General features: G+C 39.5%; 1 protein-coding gene across 2 annotated transcripts in view; it reads left to right on the top strand.

The window, feature by feature from the left end:
* Positions 1-10,606, top strand: part of LOC124156058 (protein CBFA2T1) — a 379,763-nt gene extending 369,157 nt beyond the window's left edge. Inside the window, exons 6-9 of one of the 2 annotated variants that reach the window (XM_046530366.1) lie at positions 3,177-3,738; positions 4,416-4,806; positions 7,362-7,675; positions 8,817-10,606. In XM_046530366.1, coding sequence (XP_046386322.1) covers positions 3,177-3,738; positions 4,416-4,806; positions 7,362-7,675; positions 8,817-9,200 — 1,651 coding nt within the window. In that variant the 3' untranslated portion in view covers positions 9,201-10,606. Of the gene's footprint in view, positions 1-3,158; positions 3,739-4,415; positions 4,807-7,361; positions 7,676-8,816 lie in introns of both variants that reach the window. The other variant, XM_046530365.1, reaches the window with a different exon arrangement.
* Positions 10,607-18,784: the final 8,178 nt, after the last annotated feature.

Here is an 18,784-nt window from a genome sequence, read left to right as displayed (position 1 = left end):
GGAATTAAGGCTGGGAAGGGGTTTAGATGCAAATAATACCGGTGGTTGTGGTGGTATGGTGTACCCACCAGGATAAACGATAGGTGCGAGATTAATAAATAGCGGAATTTTAAGATAAATGGTCCAAAATGGTGACCTTTACGGCTTTCTGAGGGATATTTTATTAATCCTTCCACTATACTATTAGTAATATCAATCCAATGAAGTAAAATGGATTAAACTTAAAAACTTCTCGAGCTCTGGGGGGGTTTTATCCCCCAACCCCCCCCCCCTCGCTGCGCCACTGTACACCAGTATGACCAGCTTTCCACCCCTAGTGACTCAACATATATAAGTTCATGCTTTCCCTATATATTTCCACCTCACTATGTCGCACAGCGACGAAACTGGTCGATATTGATATTATTTATGTGAAATTTACTAGGTTTTTTGATTCTTTGAAGCAATTTCACGAATTCACGCCTCAAACTATCCATTGTTAAATAAGTAATGGTAGCGGGCGTGACTTTGTGGAAATTCACTATCATAGGAGTTGAAGAAATAAAAACTTTGCTTTTTCCACATGGTGATATATTAATTAGCCCGACCGTGGTTTTGTAACATTTTCAAGCTGGGACTTCCCCCTCGGCTTGAAAATTTTGCGACGATACGAAACCATGGTCGAACGAAATAAATCGCCATGGGGAAAAATCAAAGTTTTTATTTCTCAAACTCCTACGAAATGTTAATATTTTATCTGATTGCATAACACAAGTCCCTTAAATATATATTTTTGGAGGAAAGTAATGTCCTTCCTCTTCTCGCACAAAATTCAATGATTCAGACCCATTCGTGCTTTTATTTAGTCATCTCCATTATCACCGAAAACAGGGGTGAGACGCCTTTTATATCAGCGGTTGCTAAAAAGCAACAATGAACGGTCACGAATATCCATGATCTTGGTATGGGCCACCTACTCAGGTGGGACTCAAACCCGCGTCCTACGGTTTGGCAGGCAAAGCCGATACCAACACCGGCGCTGGGAACTGGCATTATTGAAGCCTAGGCCCCAGCGTTACGTTAGTAATTTAGTTACCAAGCGTGTAGTGACACTAATCAACCCCATTGGTCAACACGGGATTTTCCCTTCTATAGAGCAAGTCAAGTATGATTATAATGATTCTAAAGGGCATTGAAAAATGCCTTCAATAAATTTATGAGAAAAACGTTAAGATTATTAATTTATCCAACTCTGCATTGGTGATTCCGACACGAATAATTTGGATGGTTTTCCCGTACGAGGTTGGACTACAAAGCTTTCGACAAGAAAATGACCTCACTCTTGACTACTTCGTTTGGAGGGAAGTAGTACTCCGTCTCTTACGGAATCCATTAATTATTTTTCAATATCAATGAAAATGTAGACTCTTCGGTGTCTCCAAGTAACTATAAATATTTGAACATTTTTATATTATTACTTATCTATATAATCTCTTTTTTTCTCCTCCCCTTATTTTGTCCATAATACTCACTTCCCAAGGGGCGGAATCGCTAAAATACAAGGCCTTCCGAATCACTACAGGGCTCGACGAAATGTTAGTATCGCGCTGCAACTCACCGCAAAAACTTCGGTCAGAAAATCGTTTACATCAACCCGCAAGAACAATGCGCGACATGAAATCCAATCACTAGCTAAACCCTCGATCAATATTATTTTTCAGAGGTAAAGTAGGAGCTGCTTGATTTTTTTCTTCCAAACAACTATTCATTCAAAATTTAATGAATTTTGAATTACGTAAATTCAATGAAGTTTTTTCATTGAATTAAAAGCCTTTATAATAATTTTTCGTGTCGTTTTATTGCATTTTTCGACACTCATCTAGGAAAAACATAAAGTTAAAACTGAATGAAATCGTATTTTTTCTTCAGTTCCAATGCAGGATTTTTACAGGTCAGGTAAACTTGGGAAAAACCAGGGGATTTGAAATGGGTTAAGAAATCTAGGGAAAGCCGGATAATCTAGTCAGTGGCGTCAAAGTAAATTTCTCATAACGCGTAAAGAACTGGCGCGGTGATGGTTGGCAGTGTAAGGCTTTGACGCAAGAAAATGTGATAAAATTCCTTCTGGGAATAATCGTTCAAAATAAAACCATTTTACTCGTCGTTTTAGGGAAATTCAAAGTTCTGATAAGATTTCAAGCAATTTTTATACTTAATCGACGAGTATTTATTATGCTTTATTACTTCCAACAATTTTGGAAGCAAAGACCTCCACTAGGCACTCGACGTCCCCATGTTTCTCTCAAAGAAAATTTGATCTCAATACGATGTACTCCAAATGACCCAAAGAACGACGTACGTGTTTCCCAGGAAGGCTTGAGTCATAGTCATAGTCATAGAGAATAGTCATTGGTATAATAAGCAGTTACTTGTCAAGACGAGCGAAAACATTACGTAGATATCGAAAAGAGATTGCGGAAAAGCCGAAAGATTTTTTGCGGTAAATTCAGGGAACTTAAATTTTGAGAATTCCTAAAAACCCTGTATAAACTAGAAAGGTTTATACTGAAGATTTATAAGAGCACACTCCATCTAGTGATGGAAATATCGATTACGATTAAAATCTAAAATCAAGTTTTCGTAGTAAAAAATCTAAATCGATCCGTGATCATCGAGTTTCGAGCCAAGCTCGATTTTTCAACTTCGATCTTGAACATTTCGTTTGATCTCAGCTATGTCACTACTGGCTACTATGATGACGCCATCCGTCCAACGTGAAATACTCTCCTTTAATGCGCAGATAAAATTGGAATGGCACGTCCTCGATCATCAGGAAAGCATCTGCCTAAGTTGATGTTTCTTAAAAATTTAAGTGAAGCAGAATGTTCCAAGATGATAAATAATCGGTCGAACTCAGGCAGGCTAATTTTTTAACCCACCGAATTTTTTCTGTATTCTCTCGCATGTGAACCGCGGGTGTCCTAAACCTCGACCTACCGCATGCCCATTTAAACCGCTTGCGGGTTAATATGTAGATGTAGTTATTTTTCATTTCCTTCTAATACCTAACCCTTAATTTTCCTTATGATATTTGTCCATTATGCCATGTTGATTTTGAAAAATGTATTTTAAAATCTCCGCACGAATTCCTCTCGACCACCACATTGCAAATCACGCAGTTTCCGTCTGTTCTACAGCTACTACGAGAACGGCGACGTTGTGGACAGGAGCGGGGACCGGAACTCGGACGGTGGCGCCTACCTGCCGGCCCCGCCTCCAAAGCGCCACCACCACCACCGGCTGGCCGGGGGCGCGAGCGGGGACTCGGCGGAGGCGGCGAGGAGGTCCGGGGGCCTACTGCTCTTCTCCTCCTCCCACCACCACCACCATCACCACCACGCCAGCAGCAACCACATCACGTCCTCGTCGGCGTCCGCGCCGTACGCCTCGGCGCCATCTTCCTCGTCCTCTTCGTCTTCGGCCGCTTCCTCCTCCGTCACCTCGTCCGTGTCCTCTTCGTCCTCGCTCCAGCACCCTTTGCCGCTCTCCCTCCACGTGGCCCCCGCTGCCGCTCCCTCCGGCGGGGTTGTGAACTCGGCTCCCGCGCCCCCACCACCTCCCCCGGCCCTGCCGCCGCCGCCGGCACCGGCACTGCCCCCGGAGTTCCCGCCCCACCCGCACCCGCAGTACTTGTTCTCCGGTGGCCGAGGGGAGGCCGAGGACAGGAGGAACGATGACGAGTGGAAGAACATCCACGTGGTAAGCTGAGAGTTTATACACAGAGAGTATTTGTACATGCAAGTGGCCAGGGGCGGTCGGGGGTGATTAGGGGCTCTCCGTTAGGCCTCTTGATGGGACCCTTCTTATCTAGGGGTTCGGGGGTCTTCCCTCAGAAAATTTTAGGAAATTGCATGCCCGGAAACGGATTTGACGCTCATGGCCCTTATAACTACATAAAGTTTCCAAAAATAGCAATTTCATAAGAAAAATACAATGAAAAGTAAGAATTTCATAGCTAATAAAGTTTAATAATGAATTATTATCTCTATTAGCTATTTAGTGAATTCCCTACCACAAATATTCTGCAACGTTGATTCTAAATCATGTGTTTTCTGAGCATTTACTGTGATATTGTTTTCTGAAAATTACCTGTCTCATTTTAAGACTATCCATGGACACGATTTCATAAAATTTCAGTTTTACACAATCGCAATTTCATATACACATTGTGAATGTTCCATAAAAATGTTGGGGTTTTCCTTTTTAATAAAATTGAAACGATTTCCCAAATTTTATCAAAATCTGTTACCTCAATGGTGTCTATTTTCTGGTCCAGTCGGTTGAATGAAATCAGAACTTCAATATCAACTGCCATTTTTGTCAGCATTCTATCCTTTGGATGGTGTTAATGTTTCATTTTCTCCATTCTCCTCTAGATGCTCAATTGCATCCTGAGTATGGTGGAGAAGACCAAGCGAGCCCTGGCCATCCTGCAGCATCGTGCTCTACCAGAATCCAATCCAAACCCACAGACCAACCCACACCCAGCGCAAGTCAATCCCCACCACAACCCTCACCACCAGCAGCCACCCCCTCCATCAGCGTACTGGCTGAGGAGGACAACACCCGAGGGAGCCGATGGTAGTCACCACTACAACACCAATGGGACTGGCCTGGCCAGCCACCACATAAGTGCAATAAACAGTGTCCACCACTCTCAGGCCCTAGCCAGCCCTCATGATACTTTTAAGAAGACTGCTGGAGAGATAATGGCACAGACTATCAAAGCAACTGAAGATAGGGTCGCAGAAGTCAAAAGAAGAGCTGGTAAGCAATTGTTTCTGCACATGAAATGGATTAGCTTAGACATAAAAATGAATATCTTGTGTAAATTTTATTTTTTGTAAATGCAGTCCAAAAACAGCACTGCTAATGGGGCAGTTCCCTGAGCTCTGAGCCTCATGCATGCATTGGTAATCTCAGATGATGTATAACTCCTATCTACTCGTATAGAAACTAGGTCCCTGTGACGTCACATGGAGTGGCATTGCATGGGTGCCAATCTGGCCTTTTTCAAATGAGGATAAAATTGACCATGCCATTCGTCTGAACCGGTATTTCTAAAACCAAATAATTTGTATATTATGAATACACTAATGGTGGGTAACGAATCGCAATCAATACCTTTCGTTTTCTTTGATGAAGGAAACTACTCTATTACAGAGTGCTCACAATAGCAAAGAAAACAATTTGCTAATAGAAAGCAAAACGTAAACAAAAATGAATGAAATAATATTCAACAATATTATCAAATAAATAACAAAGAATGGTAGACTTCATAGGGAGTTGCGAGGAGTAGGGGGAAAATTACCATGGAGATGGTGCGAGAAAGATGAGGGATGAGAAAAGGATCAAAATTTGGAACACATATATAATAGTAGTTAAATATTTATACGTGGATGTTATATCTAATATCTTCATTTTTTTAGTTAAGCCGTAATTAAATGATTAAAAATCTTTGGTTTCATTTGGTCTCTTTTCTTGCATTATTAGAAAGATCTCTGGAAGAATACGTAAAGCAAAAATACTCAAACTGGTGGATTTGGAGGTGATTTTCACTGCAGCAATATTAGCACTCAAAAATTAAATATAATTGAGTCCCAATTATAACAGATGAGCCCTAATAAAGTCATCTCTTAATCATGCTGGCACATTGTAAAAATATGTATTGTTTTAATATACGCCGAAAAAAATGTTGATGGTGACAAGGAAAAAGTAATTTTGTTATTTTCGATCACCAAATTTTTATTCTTTACCCACACATGATAATTGTTAATGAATTAGTATCAAAATGGTTTTCCTCTACCAAGCATTTGACTTAATTTTGCAATGCATTTCCATTGACCCAAAAAACAGCCAAATACTGGGAAATGAAACAGGCTGCCAAACAGTGAAAGCAGACTTCCATCTAGTATCACAATCTCACATAAATAGCTAGTTCTCTCATCTTCACTTGATCCATCAGCAATGCATGAATTTAGACTTTCATATTTGGTAATTTAACAACAGAAAACAATTAAAATGAGCTGTATTTTAGTTTTCAATTCGTTTGGTTATTGTTTATGACCATATATCCCTTAAAGACCCACCAGCACATATAGTTGCACTGAGATTTTTCTGATTGGATTTGATGGAAAATACTTAAAATAGACAGAAAATGAAGAAAGACTTCATTTTCAAAATATTGCCTATTATAGTGAAAACAAAAATTTTACCCAAAATATTGGAAAATAAATATGCATATGAATGACTCTTAAAAAACCTTATAACAGCCATAAAAGTAGTCTCAATTTTGAAGCTTGAGTTGGTGGAAGACAAAATTATACCCTCAGCCAGTGGCGGCACGTGCATATACGCATGTTAGCAAGTGCACACCCAAAGATGAATGGATTATAAAAGAAAACAATTCCTTTACCACAAGATAGATAAAAATCCTTTCTACTTATGGATGAAATATGAAGCTCCAAATGCTACAACTATCTCTTTTGCGAATTCAGCGCTCTACAGACGTGCGATCCCGTGGCATCGCGCTGGGCGCATATTCGGTCTATGCGATCGCTTCAGGGTACCCATTGGGACGAGGTAAGCGGGGGGGGTATGCCATGTTCAAATGGGTGCTGGGAGCAGACTCAAATCGAAGCGAGTGTGCACGCACATATTTGGTGACTAACTCGCAGGTAGTGTAGCGGTGTAGCTGCCACCTACACTACCTGCGCTCAGGATCCTAGTCCGTCAATGCATTCAGGGCCATTTAGCAGCATTCATTTGGACTTCATGCCCTTTTTCATCATCGTATATCTTCTATAATGCACACCCTGGATATATAAAGCCACCAGCCGCCACTGCCCTCAGCCCATAATGTGCTGGCTTATTTTAGGACACATAAGCAGGGGCGAATCCAGATTTTTTTTCTGGGGGGGCACAAGTATCTGACAGGTCTTCCTATATTTGAGATCAAAAACAAAATACAACAATTGCTGTAGAAAATATTCTCTTTCTTTTGATATGAAAGTCATTAATAACAAATTTAATGATTAAGGCAAAACAAAATGATCTTAATGATAACCGTATTAAAAATCTTGTCTATTTTTTAAGCTTCTGGGGGAACGCATGTCCCCACTAAATACGCCTATGCTCATAAGTGACTAAGAGTATGTAGTACATATAATGGGCCAGGATACATGGTATCACTCTAAATTATCCATATTGTCTATTTTTCATTTGCTTTCCTTAGAAGCAAAAATTCTGTCATTGATATTGAAAATTTCTAACCAGCTTCAAACCAATCTTAACATGCTGCATCATCATTTTTCTCACTTCAGAGGAGGCAGTGAACGAAGTAAAACGACAGGCAGTGGCGGAGCTGCAGCGAGCTGTGGCAGCTGCGGAGAGCAAAGCATTGGAATTGGTGGCTGCGGAACGTGCTCGCATGGAAGCCCTCTTGCTGGAGGCTCGGACAAGTGGGGCTGCTGGGAAGGCCTCTTCTCGCCCTCCTGTCCCTGGGGCCGTGCTGCCACAGAATTCGGTGGAGCCGTCGGATGCAGCAACGTCATCGTCACTGCTGGTGGTGGACGGAGGGCGGAGGTCTCCAATCTCCCCCCCACCTCCTCTCCCCATCTCACATCACACCCACAATGTAAGTACTGGTACTAAAACAGCATCCTCTCTATCCATTTTCCCTAAACAGAGTGTTGTCCCAGGCTGAGTAGGAAGGCCTTAACGTTTTCATACATTTTGTACACTGACCATGGGAAAAATGTTTTTAACACTTAGCGTGCTATGGGCGTAATATTATGCCACGTTGAATCCTTCGATTCTTGCTACAGGCGTATTATTACGCCAATTATCTTTTGTAAATTCGTAGTTTGCCATTTTTTGGTAAAGCTCGAAATCAAATCTCTAAATAAAAAAATGAAAAATATGAAGCAGAATTCATTTATTTTTAATTATGTATAGCAATTAACATAATCATGAAATAATGAAAAAAGTATTAGTAACAGTACTAAGGTCAGCACCGTATGTATTAATGTTTGACCATTGCTCTACCACCTGCAGCAGTTTCCCAAAAATTTTATTACCAACAGGAAATCTCGCATTAGAGCAGTTTCCCTCACCATAAGGATCGCTAAGGAGCTTAACTCCCCGGGGCAGTCCAAATGGCAAGGGGTGTCTCCCAGGATTTCTATCTTACTGCCTATTCTGTATTTTTCCCTTCCAACTCCATGCTATGCTTCCTTTCGTGTGTAATAATGTGCTTAATATAAGTGACCAAATATAGGTCCATCCCTTGTAAGAAAGAAGGAAGGGTCATCCTTGATTGTAAGGGAGACCTCTTTGTGAGAGACTTGGTAAAGCTAGTAGGAAAAAATATTTTTTTTTAATATGTAATATTGCATCTCCCACCACTTAAAATTTATATTTCCATCTGCCCAAATGAAACAGATAATTTCATCTCATATCATTTCACCCATCCTAATGAAGAAGAATTAAAACTAAGATAAAATAAAAATCAGCACAATAACTTACAGACACTATATTGATGAGTGGAAAATCATCAATGAAATTACGAATTATTATTTCTTTATAATCAACACCACATACTGTGATAAAAGTCATTATTAACATCACAACACAGACTCCTCAGTCAGTGACTTCACTGCTGATAGACATTTGTAATCTTCTTTGGCATACTAGTGAGAGAATTCTGTAGCCAGAATGGATCATTCATGCCATGATGATAATCATTACTCCACTTTCTTATTTCTTCCATGAATCAGACTTGCTGGAATTGTGGGCGCAAAGCTAACGAAACTTGCAGTGGCTGCAATACGGCTCGTTACTGCGGGGCATTTTGCCAGCATAAAGACTGGGAGAATCACCACCAGGTATGTTGTGGACGCTCAACTTCCTCTGCCCTGACTGCTGTGACCACTGTCAGTGCAACAGCTCCATCTGAAAAGTCAGCGACCACGGCCACAGCCACGGTGACATCGGTGGTTGCAGCACCCTCAACTACTCCCTGTAGCTCCCGCTCCCCAACTCCCGTAGCGGCTTCGTCTTCTTCTTCCTCGTCATCATCATCTTCATCTTCATCATCATCGTGCTCCCCACCAAACACAAATGCAGCTGCTCCCACAGTGGTGGCCGATGCGACCAAATGACCCAGAACCAACTTTCGGCGTAATCAAAGGACTGCAAGGGAACGCAAGTCACGCAAAAAACTTGAGTGCTGATAGTTTTCATCATTGAGGAAAAGATTGAATTGAATTTTTGAGAGAGAGTATCCAACTCAAAGAATTTTTTCAGTGAAAAAGAAAGAGCTCATGCATGTATTATTGTCAACACCATTGGGTCTGGACTATAGTCTAAAATATGAACTATTATAAGCATGCTTTTACCATGCCATACTTTGGACTTGACAGGTTTTACAATTGCATGCTCAACCATTATCATGGGTAAGTAATATTCCAGTTGATGAGCAACTTTTTTGCTCTTATGTGAATTTTTCCTGGGGTAATCCAGGAACTTTTCTCCAGAAATTTTGTTGTATTTCTGGTGTTGAAATATTCTGGTTTACATGCTAAATGTGGCAAATTGATCTATTCTCCATGGATGACATAGGGTACATTTTAAAATTTCGTATTCAAGAGAGTCCAAAAAACCAAAGAAAGTGTATACTCAAAGTGTTTCTTCTTACAAAGTAAGAGATTCAATTGTGGCACCTAATGTTGAATCACATAAATGTAACCGAGGTCATTTTTTGGTGTAACCCTAGAGATGATCTTCCTTTTCTAGTGATTTCCTTATGTCAGTATTAAAATGCATAGAAATGTTGCATTTGTAGGTTGTTAAAATGTTTTTGAGACTGCATCCTTAAGCTGTTTAAAAATGTTAATATTTCTCATTTCTCTTAATGTGAGCAAGAGCTTATAAGAAGTGATCCCTAATTTATCATGTTTTACCTTCATTAAAATTATCTATACCTACCTAATGTGTTTCATGTACCTAAATCATTTCTGTTATGCATGATCCATGCAAAATGTCCTTGTCACTGGATTTTCCATGTGGGCAATGTGAATATGTACCATTTGCTCTACTGTACTAGTGATTAGTGACAGATGCATACGTACCAAAGAAAGAAAAACTGTTATGGGTGCTGTGGTATCTAGTCACAGAAAGTGTGTGTCAAAGGTTATTCATTATGTGTTAATCTCTTTGGCAAATCCTGCGCCAATTTTAAGGTTGGACATGCTCAGGCCCCACTTCAAACTTGTATTGCCATAATTGTTCACTTGTATACTCTGTTAATGTGTGTATAAGAATGCATAAATAGTTTTCAGGAAACTGTTGGTGCACCTATTAAGTTTATATACTTGTGTAGACTAGTCTTTCTTTACAAACGTTTTTCAAATTGTGAATTGGCTAAATAGTTCCATTGTTATAATTACCAAGTGACATGAATTTCAAAACCATTCTTTGTAGAATACTTTGTTTCTAAAAGAACTTTATTATTTAGCATGAATCAAAGAGGCACTACTGTATTCTTACTGTGAATAAATTCTGTTTATGCAAATAATTGTTTCCCTACATCCATAATCTTAATCATTCTGTAGTAATTTTTATTTTCCAATTTAATACTTGCACATTTTTTTGCATAAAAAATTCGTTGTGCCTTAAGGGTTGGAATTTTTAATTTTAATCCATTTTACTTAATTGGATTGATATTACTTATAGAATAGTGTAAGGATTGATAAAATATCCCTCAGAAAACCGTAAAACTCACAGTTTTGAACCATTTTTCTTCAAATTCCCCAATTTATTAATCTCGCACCTACCGCTTATCCTGGTGGGCATTCCATACCCCCACACACCCCGGTATTAGCTGCACCTAAACCTCCCCCAGCCTCAATTCCTAGCTGCGCCCCTGCCAGGAGTAATAATCTTTCGATTTAGGCAAGAAAAAATAATCGCAAACCGCCCTATTTTGATATGGCCTGCAACAGAAGGGGATGGCTTTATGCTTTCTAAGGTGCCTTGGAGATCTGAAATAGCTCTCATTGTCAGCCACGTAGGCTGTGATATATTTCAGATCTGAGGTCTGCCAAGTGTAGACAAGTTGCTATATGATATTCTTAATTTTAAACATTGGTTGTATACTGGTGAAATAAAAATGGCATAACTGGTGGAGAAAAGGAGGTAAACTCATGGAGAAGAAACCAACTGAAAATTTTGAAATGGGTAAGTGGTGAGAGATTTTGAATATTAAGAAGTAGAAGAGTGATAAGGAGAATGGAGACTTGAGGGTAAGAAGCAGGAGCACTAGACCCATGTACCCCATGGCTTGATTTTATCTGACACAATGGACCTTTTTTTGTTCTACAAATTACAAACCAGGTACCCAATGATGGTGACCAATAGCTACGTAGGTATAATGTAATTTCGAATTTATACAATCCAATGACTCCTGATTAGTTGACGACAGGAGAATAAGATTTTCAAAAATCATGGTGACAAAAATTTAAAAATTACCATATAAGAATTATCATCTGGCAGCTGAGGCGATTTGTCTTCTATATTGTTCCTGTGTGACTTTTTATCTCTGGGAGTGCATATAGTGGCCCTCTTACAAAGCATTAGCGGTTACGTCTACTGTAATGCTCATTGTCTTTTATTTTAGACAGAAAAACTAGCCTAAAATCTCGCAAATTTTGGCCCCTAGGAGGACATATTTGATTTAAAATGGACATTTTCGAAGCCGACTATTAGTGGCGTATGTTATCTCAGGAGGTATTCTCGTAAATGGTATCATTAGAATTTGTTTATGTTTTTTCTCGCTCTCTGCAACTTTCGTGGTTTCTGACTGCCCACTGCACGGATAGCTTATCGTCCCACTCCTCAAGGGCCAACCAGTCGTAACGGACCGCCTCTGATTACCCTCTTTCCGATGAATAGGTACCTCACCAGCCAATATAAAACAGAGCACGGTGAAGGAGGGTGAGTAGACGGCCAGCGAAAGCGGCACCTTTCAGAGTCAAGTCAACAACACAGCACCTTAAATATTCAAGTAAACAGAGTCAAGTTGGGCAACTTACAGGGATACCTCCTTATATTTTATCCTCGCCGTGGAGATACGAGCCCCAAATCTCGCAAATTTTTACCACTCGGAGGGCATATTTGCTCTAAATTGGACATTTTCGAAGCCGACTATTAGTGTCGTATGTTATGTCAGGAGGTATTCTCGTAAATGGTATCATTAGAATTTGTTCGAATTTTTTCTCGGCTTCCGCAACTTTCGTGGTTGTTCACTGCCCACAGAACGGATAGCCCTCAAAGGCCAGCTAGTCATAACGCACCACCTCTGGTTATCCTTTTTTTGATGATTACCTCGCCAGCTAATATAGTACTGCTAGTATTATAAGAAAGCAATTAGTAAAGGTACAGGTGCCAATGAGATGTTTTCAATGAGTATGTGTATCATTTGTGATATGTATACATTTTATTTTGTAAGTTTATTAAACCATCATTACTCATAAGTGATAGATGTTCAAAATTTCCTTAAAAATTAAAAAAAATAGCAGAAAAAGTTAATAAATTGTGTCACATGAGCATTTTGATGAATACAGATTCAAAAAACTATTTTTTAATATCACGGATATTACAACTTGGATATCTATGTAACGTTAATTTCACAACTCATTGTGGTTGTTACAAATAGGATTTCTCTATTGCATTGCCAAAAACATTTTTGTATCTAATAGCAACGTGTTTTAGATATATCAACCTTATTTAGATACACATTGGATATTATCTGCTGCCAAGGGCCTTGGTGGTTGCATCCCTGAACGGCAGTTTGAAGGTCTTGATCTGAAATCCAGGTAGAAAAAAAACATTTTCTTATGGAGAATTTAATGTTTTCATCGTAATATTACCTTAAACAAATTTGAATGCGCATACGTGTAATTTGTACTTCTCCCCAGCCTTTGTCCGGCAATGCATCCGGCAATTGCTACCTCAGTAGTCACTTAAGGGAATTCCCTTTCCTCGCGTCAGCCAGAGCCGATGTCTGGTCACTTGCACTGAAAAATATGCGACAGCTATACCCGATGTCTTCAACTTATGAAAATGCCCGTTGGTTCCACCTGACATCTGGCACGAAAGGGTTAAGGGTCCTTCATGTTTACTCCTGTTCATCATTGCTGCACATACATATATGAAATTTAGATATTGATTGTGGATTGATCATCAGACTGCATACATTATTCCTTTGTTGGAGGCATAATTTAATATTTTTATTTTGCCTTCAACATCATTCCATTTGATACATCTCAAAAAATTGTTTTCTTGTCACATTTTGCTGGTTGAGTCAGGACTGTGCTTTTACAATCAATAATTGGAGGTGATAAGTAACTCATATCCTGAAAAGAAAATAAATTTACACCAAATTCCATTCCCTGTTATTTATAAGTTCATTATTCAAGTGTTGGTAGCGATAATATTGAGTTCACCACATACAAAATTACTTCATCAATGCAATCCTCTTTTCCCACAAGACATTCTAATTTGACTCATATAACCTCATTGATAACTCTTGAGCACATTACAGATAGACCTATTGTCTTAGACCTATACTTTGTAAACTAATCATCATTAATGAATTGAGGTCAGCAAAAAGTAAAATGAAATTCATTATAGATAGCTAGATTTTTGGAGTATATTCAACAAGACTCCTATTATAATACTGCATAGCAAGCTTATTTATTCTCAGGACAATGACAGAATGTGAGAGGACCATCACATGCAGGAGTTTCTTACACATAATGACTCCAATAATCTTGTCAGCTTCACAAAAATGCAGCTCTATGCAGCAAGAATCAACAAAAAGGTATTTTATATGGTAGACATGTGATGAGAATAAGGATAAATAACTGGAACGACAACATACGCAGTAAAACTTTCTGTAACATCCCAGGCCTAAGTTGCACAAGTCATTTTTTTAATCCTTTTGATGCTATGAACATATCTGGTACGTTCGCATGGCAGGCTGCTGCGAACATACCTTTGCCTTCTCCCTACAGTGCACTCAGCACTTTCGCCGGAAAGCAAAAAATCACACACAAATATTTATATTTGAAGGGGATGGGGACAGTATTTAACCTTGCTTCCATAAATTAAATGAAAGTATGTATAGTCAGACCACATTTATTTGATGGCAAGCGGTACAGTCTGACAAATCTCTCAATGCACTGTATGTCATCTCTTGTGGGAGAAAGTCCTTTCTCAGTCACTGTTCGTGAGTCTCTCACCATGGCACCGTCCTGGCGCTAGGCTTCCCATATCCTGGCGGTCTCGCCTGGGACCTCGGGGCACCGGGCAGTGACCTCAGCCAGATGGTGGTCCCTAGGGTGGTTCTTTGAACTAGAAACTCCACCAAAAAAGTCTTTACCCAAAGTTTATTTCCATTAAAAAAATCAATTTAATGAACGAATATCAAGCAATGAATTTTTGTGTCTAGAAAAGCCTAAATTTAAGATACCTACTACCAATTTCTCCAGAAGGAGAGGTGCACAGATGGATAGCGAGGTGCTTCCAGTAGCATGGGCCACAAGGCCCGTGCTTTGACTCTCACTGATGGCTACTTTGTTACTGCACTGTCAGTGATTAGCTATAGAGTAACTAATTGTAGATCACGGACTAAAAAGAGACTCATGAATCATTCTGACTGACTGACAACTGATGAGTGGGACAATTGAAGAGTGTCTCCACCATTCCATTATATAGGCAATATAAAACTAGAATGTTTTTGACAAAAAGGAAGGTTAGTCACCCTCGAAAGTGAAAAGTATAGTTCCTGAGGCTGTTTGACATAGGTAGATGGCTATTCTGAAATGTCACACAACAACTATTTTCTATGTATATTTTGGGACATGGAATTCTTATATTTCTGGATCATTATATTTCTACTCACCATTGTGATAGGTCTTGGTTTTTTAGGTAGTGGGTGTTTAAAGTTACATTCTTATTTACTCAAAATAGTTCAATGTTTAGAATAATATACATGGCCAAAGATAAATGAAAGTCAGGAAAAATTTAGGTGGTACAGTAAAAACTGTACGAATTGCAGCCTTCTTAGTAGCTAATGTTCTTAACGTTCTAATTGCTGGGCCTAGTCATGCTATTGTCCTTTAAGCAGATCATGAGGGTACAATCATATATCATATTAGTGTTCCAACAAGGTTAGTTACACACTCATCACAAATTTTCCTCAGAGGGAGCCCAACCCTTGCAGATATGTAGCTAGGCAGAAGGAGGCGAGAGCACTGGGGCTGTCCAAGGAAAAAACATATTTTCACCCTGATAATACATACTTGGTATTTAAAAATCATGAAAATTACCAGAAAAAAAAATGTAATGGTTCGGTGCCATCAGTCATTTTACAAGCTCAAAGGCTTCAACTATTGAGAAAATAGCTAAATTTTGCTGGCATCATCTGACCTGATGACGATGGAAAAGGGTTCAATTGAAATGTAGGCAGCGATGGAGGTGGAGAAGATTACCTGGATGAAATCCAGAGAAGAATTTACTGCAGTTAGAATTACACTTAAAAGCACTGCACTTCACGGTGACAACTACCTATATATTATCAGATCAAGCAGTAATTACTAGAGCATCCAGTGTCCTGAAATACATTACAATTGTAACAGAAGAGGATGATTCAAAAATGGTTGATCGATATAAAATTAGAAGAGAAAAAAACTGTAACAGGATTAACTTACAAAAAAAATAACCAAAAGGATCCAATGCCATGACTCACAAGTACCTTTCCACTAGATTTTCCTGCAATTGGATGGAGAATCATCTGGTTCTAGACCATTCGATGGACCTGTTGGAATGAATCTCATTGTCTGTGAGTAATTACCAGTAATAGTTTCTCAACTAATAGACTCTTCTCCCCCATAAGGGTAAATAAAATGTTTAATCAAGGCCTTGAAGAGTTGAGAAGTGTTATTTATTGATTTATGTCAAGCAATCAACTGTGGTTACCATCCTGATGACATATGAAATGGTAACCCAGGCATGTAGGTCTGGTTTGAATTTAAGAATTTTAATGACATACCAGACCTATTCATGAGCACCAAGCAATTGAAACATGACATAATATGGTACACAAAAAACTTAAGGCAAAAGCATTACAATTTTTTTTACTGCAATTCAAAACTTCAGAGCCTTTCATTACACAATGCTAATTTGTTCGAATAAAGTAAGTTTATCTTCTCCACAGCCTCATAATGATTTGATGGATTGGCAGGGTGAGAGTGGAATTCTAAGTGTAGCCACCTTCTCATGGTGAATTGTTGGTTGATTCATTATATCCAAACAAGCTTAGCACTTTATGTGCATACCGCCTGTACGTTAACTCAGCCTTAACCAAAAAAAAGTAAAATACATATTGTGCCATAATGGGCACTTTCTCAATCCCTCCGAGACTCAACCCCTCTGAGACTCGACCCCTCTGAGACTTGACCCCTCTGAGACTTGACCCCTCTGAGACTTGACCCCTCTGAGACTTCACCACGAGGAGACGATTCGCGAGCTCCTGAGTACCAGTCTCGCGAAGCTCCAGAGTACGTCGTGCCTGGCTGACCCACGCGGGCCGCTGATCCTCGCGTCCTGTGAACTGCTCACAATTTATAGTGAATTCCCCAACGGTGTCGACCTCTTTACGGCATGTGTGAACTTCAATTACCCTCCGCCACCGTCTACCCAATTGTAAGGTGAATCGTCAGCCTGAAACCTGTTTCCCCTCCTCTGCCTACACCTCCCCTCTCACGCCTGCTTCGAGCGCCGCCGCGAATCTTGCAAGCGGTCTGGCGCTCTCTCTCTCTCTCTCTCTCTCTGCTACTGACCTCAGACAAGGAAGGAACTCGCTTTCGTGCCCGGCTTCTTCCCAACGGCAAGAGTACATTATCCTCAGGCAATTTAGTATTTTATGTATTGTGCTCCTAAAGCTTACTTCGGTCATTAAATGTATTATTACTGTTGGAAATCAACCATATTGTTTGTTAATTTTTTACTCCTAACCACCTATATTCTCGTCAATTCATTCTCGCGACGTGTGTGCGTTGCAAAATGGTGCCGTGACCAGGATTCGAACCTGGGTTGTTGCGGCAACTAAACTAAATTTTGCAACGCACACACGTCGCGAGAATGAATTGACGAGAATATAGGTGGTTAGGAGTAAAAAATTAACAAACAATATGGTTGATTTCCAACAGTAATAATACATTTAATGACCGAAGTAAGCTTTAGGAGCACAATACATAAAATACTAAATTGCCTGAGGATAATGTACTCTTGCCGTTGGGAAGAAGCCGGGCACGAAAGCGAGTTCCTTCCTTGTCTGAGGTCAGTAGCAGAGAGAGAGAGAGAGAGAGAGAGCGCCAGACCGCTTGCAAGATTCGCGGCGGCGCTCGAAGCAGGCGTGAGAGGGGAGGTGTAGGCAGAGGAGGGGAAACAGGTTTCAGGCTGACGATTCACCTTACAATTGGGTAGACGGTGGCGGAGGGTAATTGAAGTTCACACATGCCGTAAAGAGGTCGACACCGTTGGGGAATTCACTATAAATTGTGAGCAGTTCACAGGACGCGAGGATCAGCGGCCCGCGTGGGTCAGCCAGGCACGACGTACTCTGGAGCTTCGCGAGACTGGTACTCAGGAGCTCGCGAATCGTCTCCTCGTGGTGAAGTCTCAGAGGGGTCAAGTCTCAGAGGGGTCAAGTCTCAGAGGGGTCAAGTCTCAGAGGGGTCGAGTCTCAGAGGGGTTGAGTCTCGGAGGGATTGAGAAAGTGCCCATTATGGCACATCCACCCACTGATGTGTTTTGAACAAAATGAACTAAAGATGGGGGTGAGACTTTTTCACCCAGAACAGATATCCCTTCCAATAAAGAGCTTCCCCTGAACAATAAGCAAATAAGTGAATTAATAATATTGAAAAAACATTTATTTCTGACCAATCCAACCCCTCGATATATCATATTACATTATTGTAGAGTTCCCATATGTTAATCAGCAAATATTAATTGTTCAACAGACATTATTATTAGAATTACTATCGTTGCACTCATGATACAATATTGGCAACGTAATCATTCATTATCAGAGAAACGATAGTTTAGAAATTACCAAGAAACCCTTAACATACATATTATTTAGATGCCTCCATCTCTGCCTAATTTTACACAATATACTGCTTTGGCAAACAACAAAGATACATGATAAGGAAATAATCAACTTCTGACTTTTAGAGAAGTCCTTAATATTGTCACAGACTTCAATAATCATGACAGATCAAACAAATCTAACAATAACATTAGTGATAAATCATTACATAATAGATAGAAAATAGGATAGACGAGTGTGGACCTTGTTATATTATTATTTTTTTTTTTATAATTCAATCTTTGTAATGATATTTTCTTATATTTTTTGTTGTATTTTTTTTTTTTTTTCATATTCATTCATATTTTATTCCTTTCATTTTTTAACCAATTTTGATGAATATACATTTTTTTTTTTTATTTTATTATATTTTTTTTTTCATTAATTGTTATAACATTTTTTCTTTTCTTTTGTTGCTCCATTAAGGAGATCTTTTCTGATCCACACTTACCGTCTTACAAACATTTTGGATAAGAATTCAAAGAAAATATTCACTGGAACAAGAGAATTAACACAATTATCAACTTT

The sequence above is a fragment of the Ischnura elegans genome, chromosome 3 (genome assembly GCF_921293095.1).
Source record: "Ischnura elegans chromosome 3, ioIscEleg1.1, whole genome shotgun sequence".
NCBI lineage: Eukaryota > Metazoa > Arthropoda > Insecta > Odonata > Coenagrionidae > Ischnura > Ischnura elegans.
The sequence above is the reverse complement of the archived record's forward strand: the minus strand, read 5'-3'. Positions and strand labels throughout refer to the sequence as shown.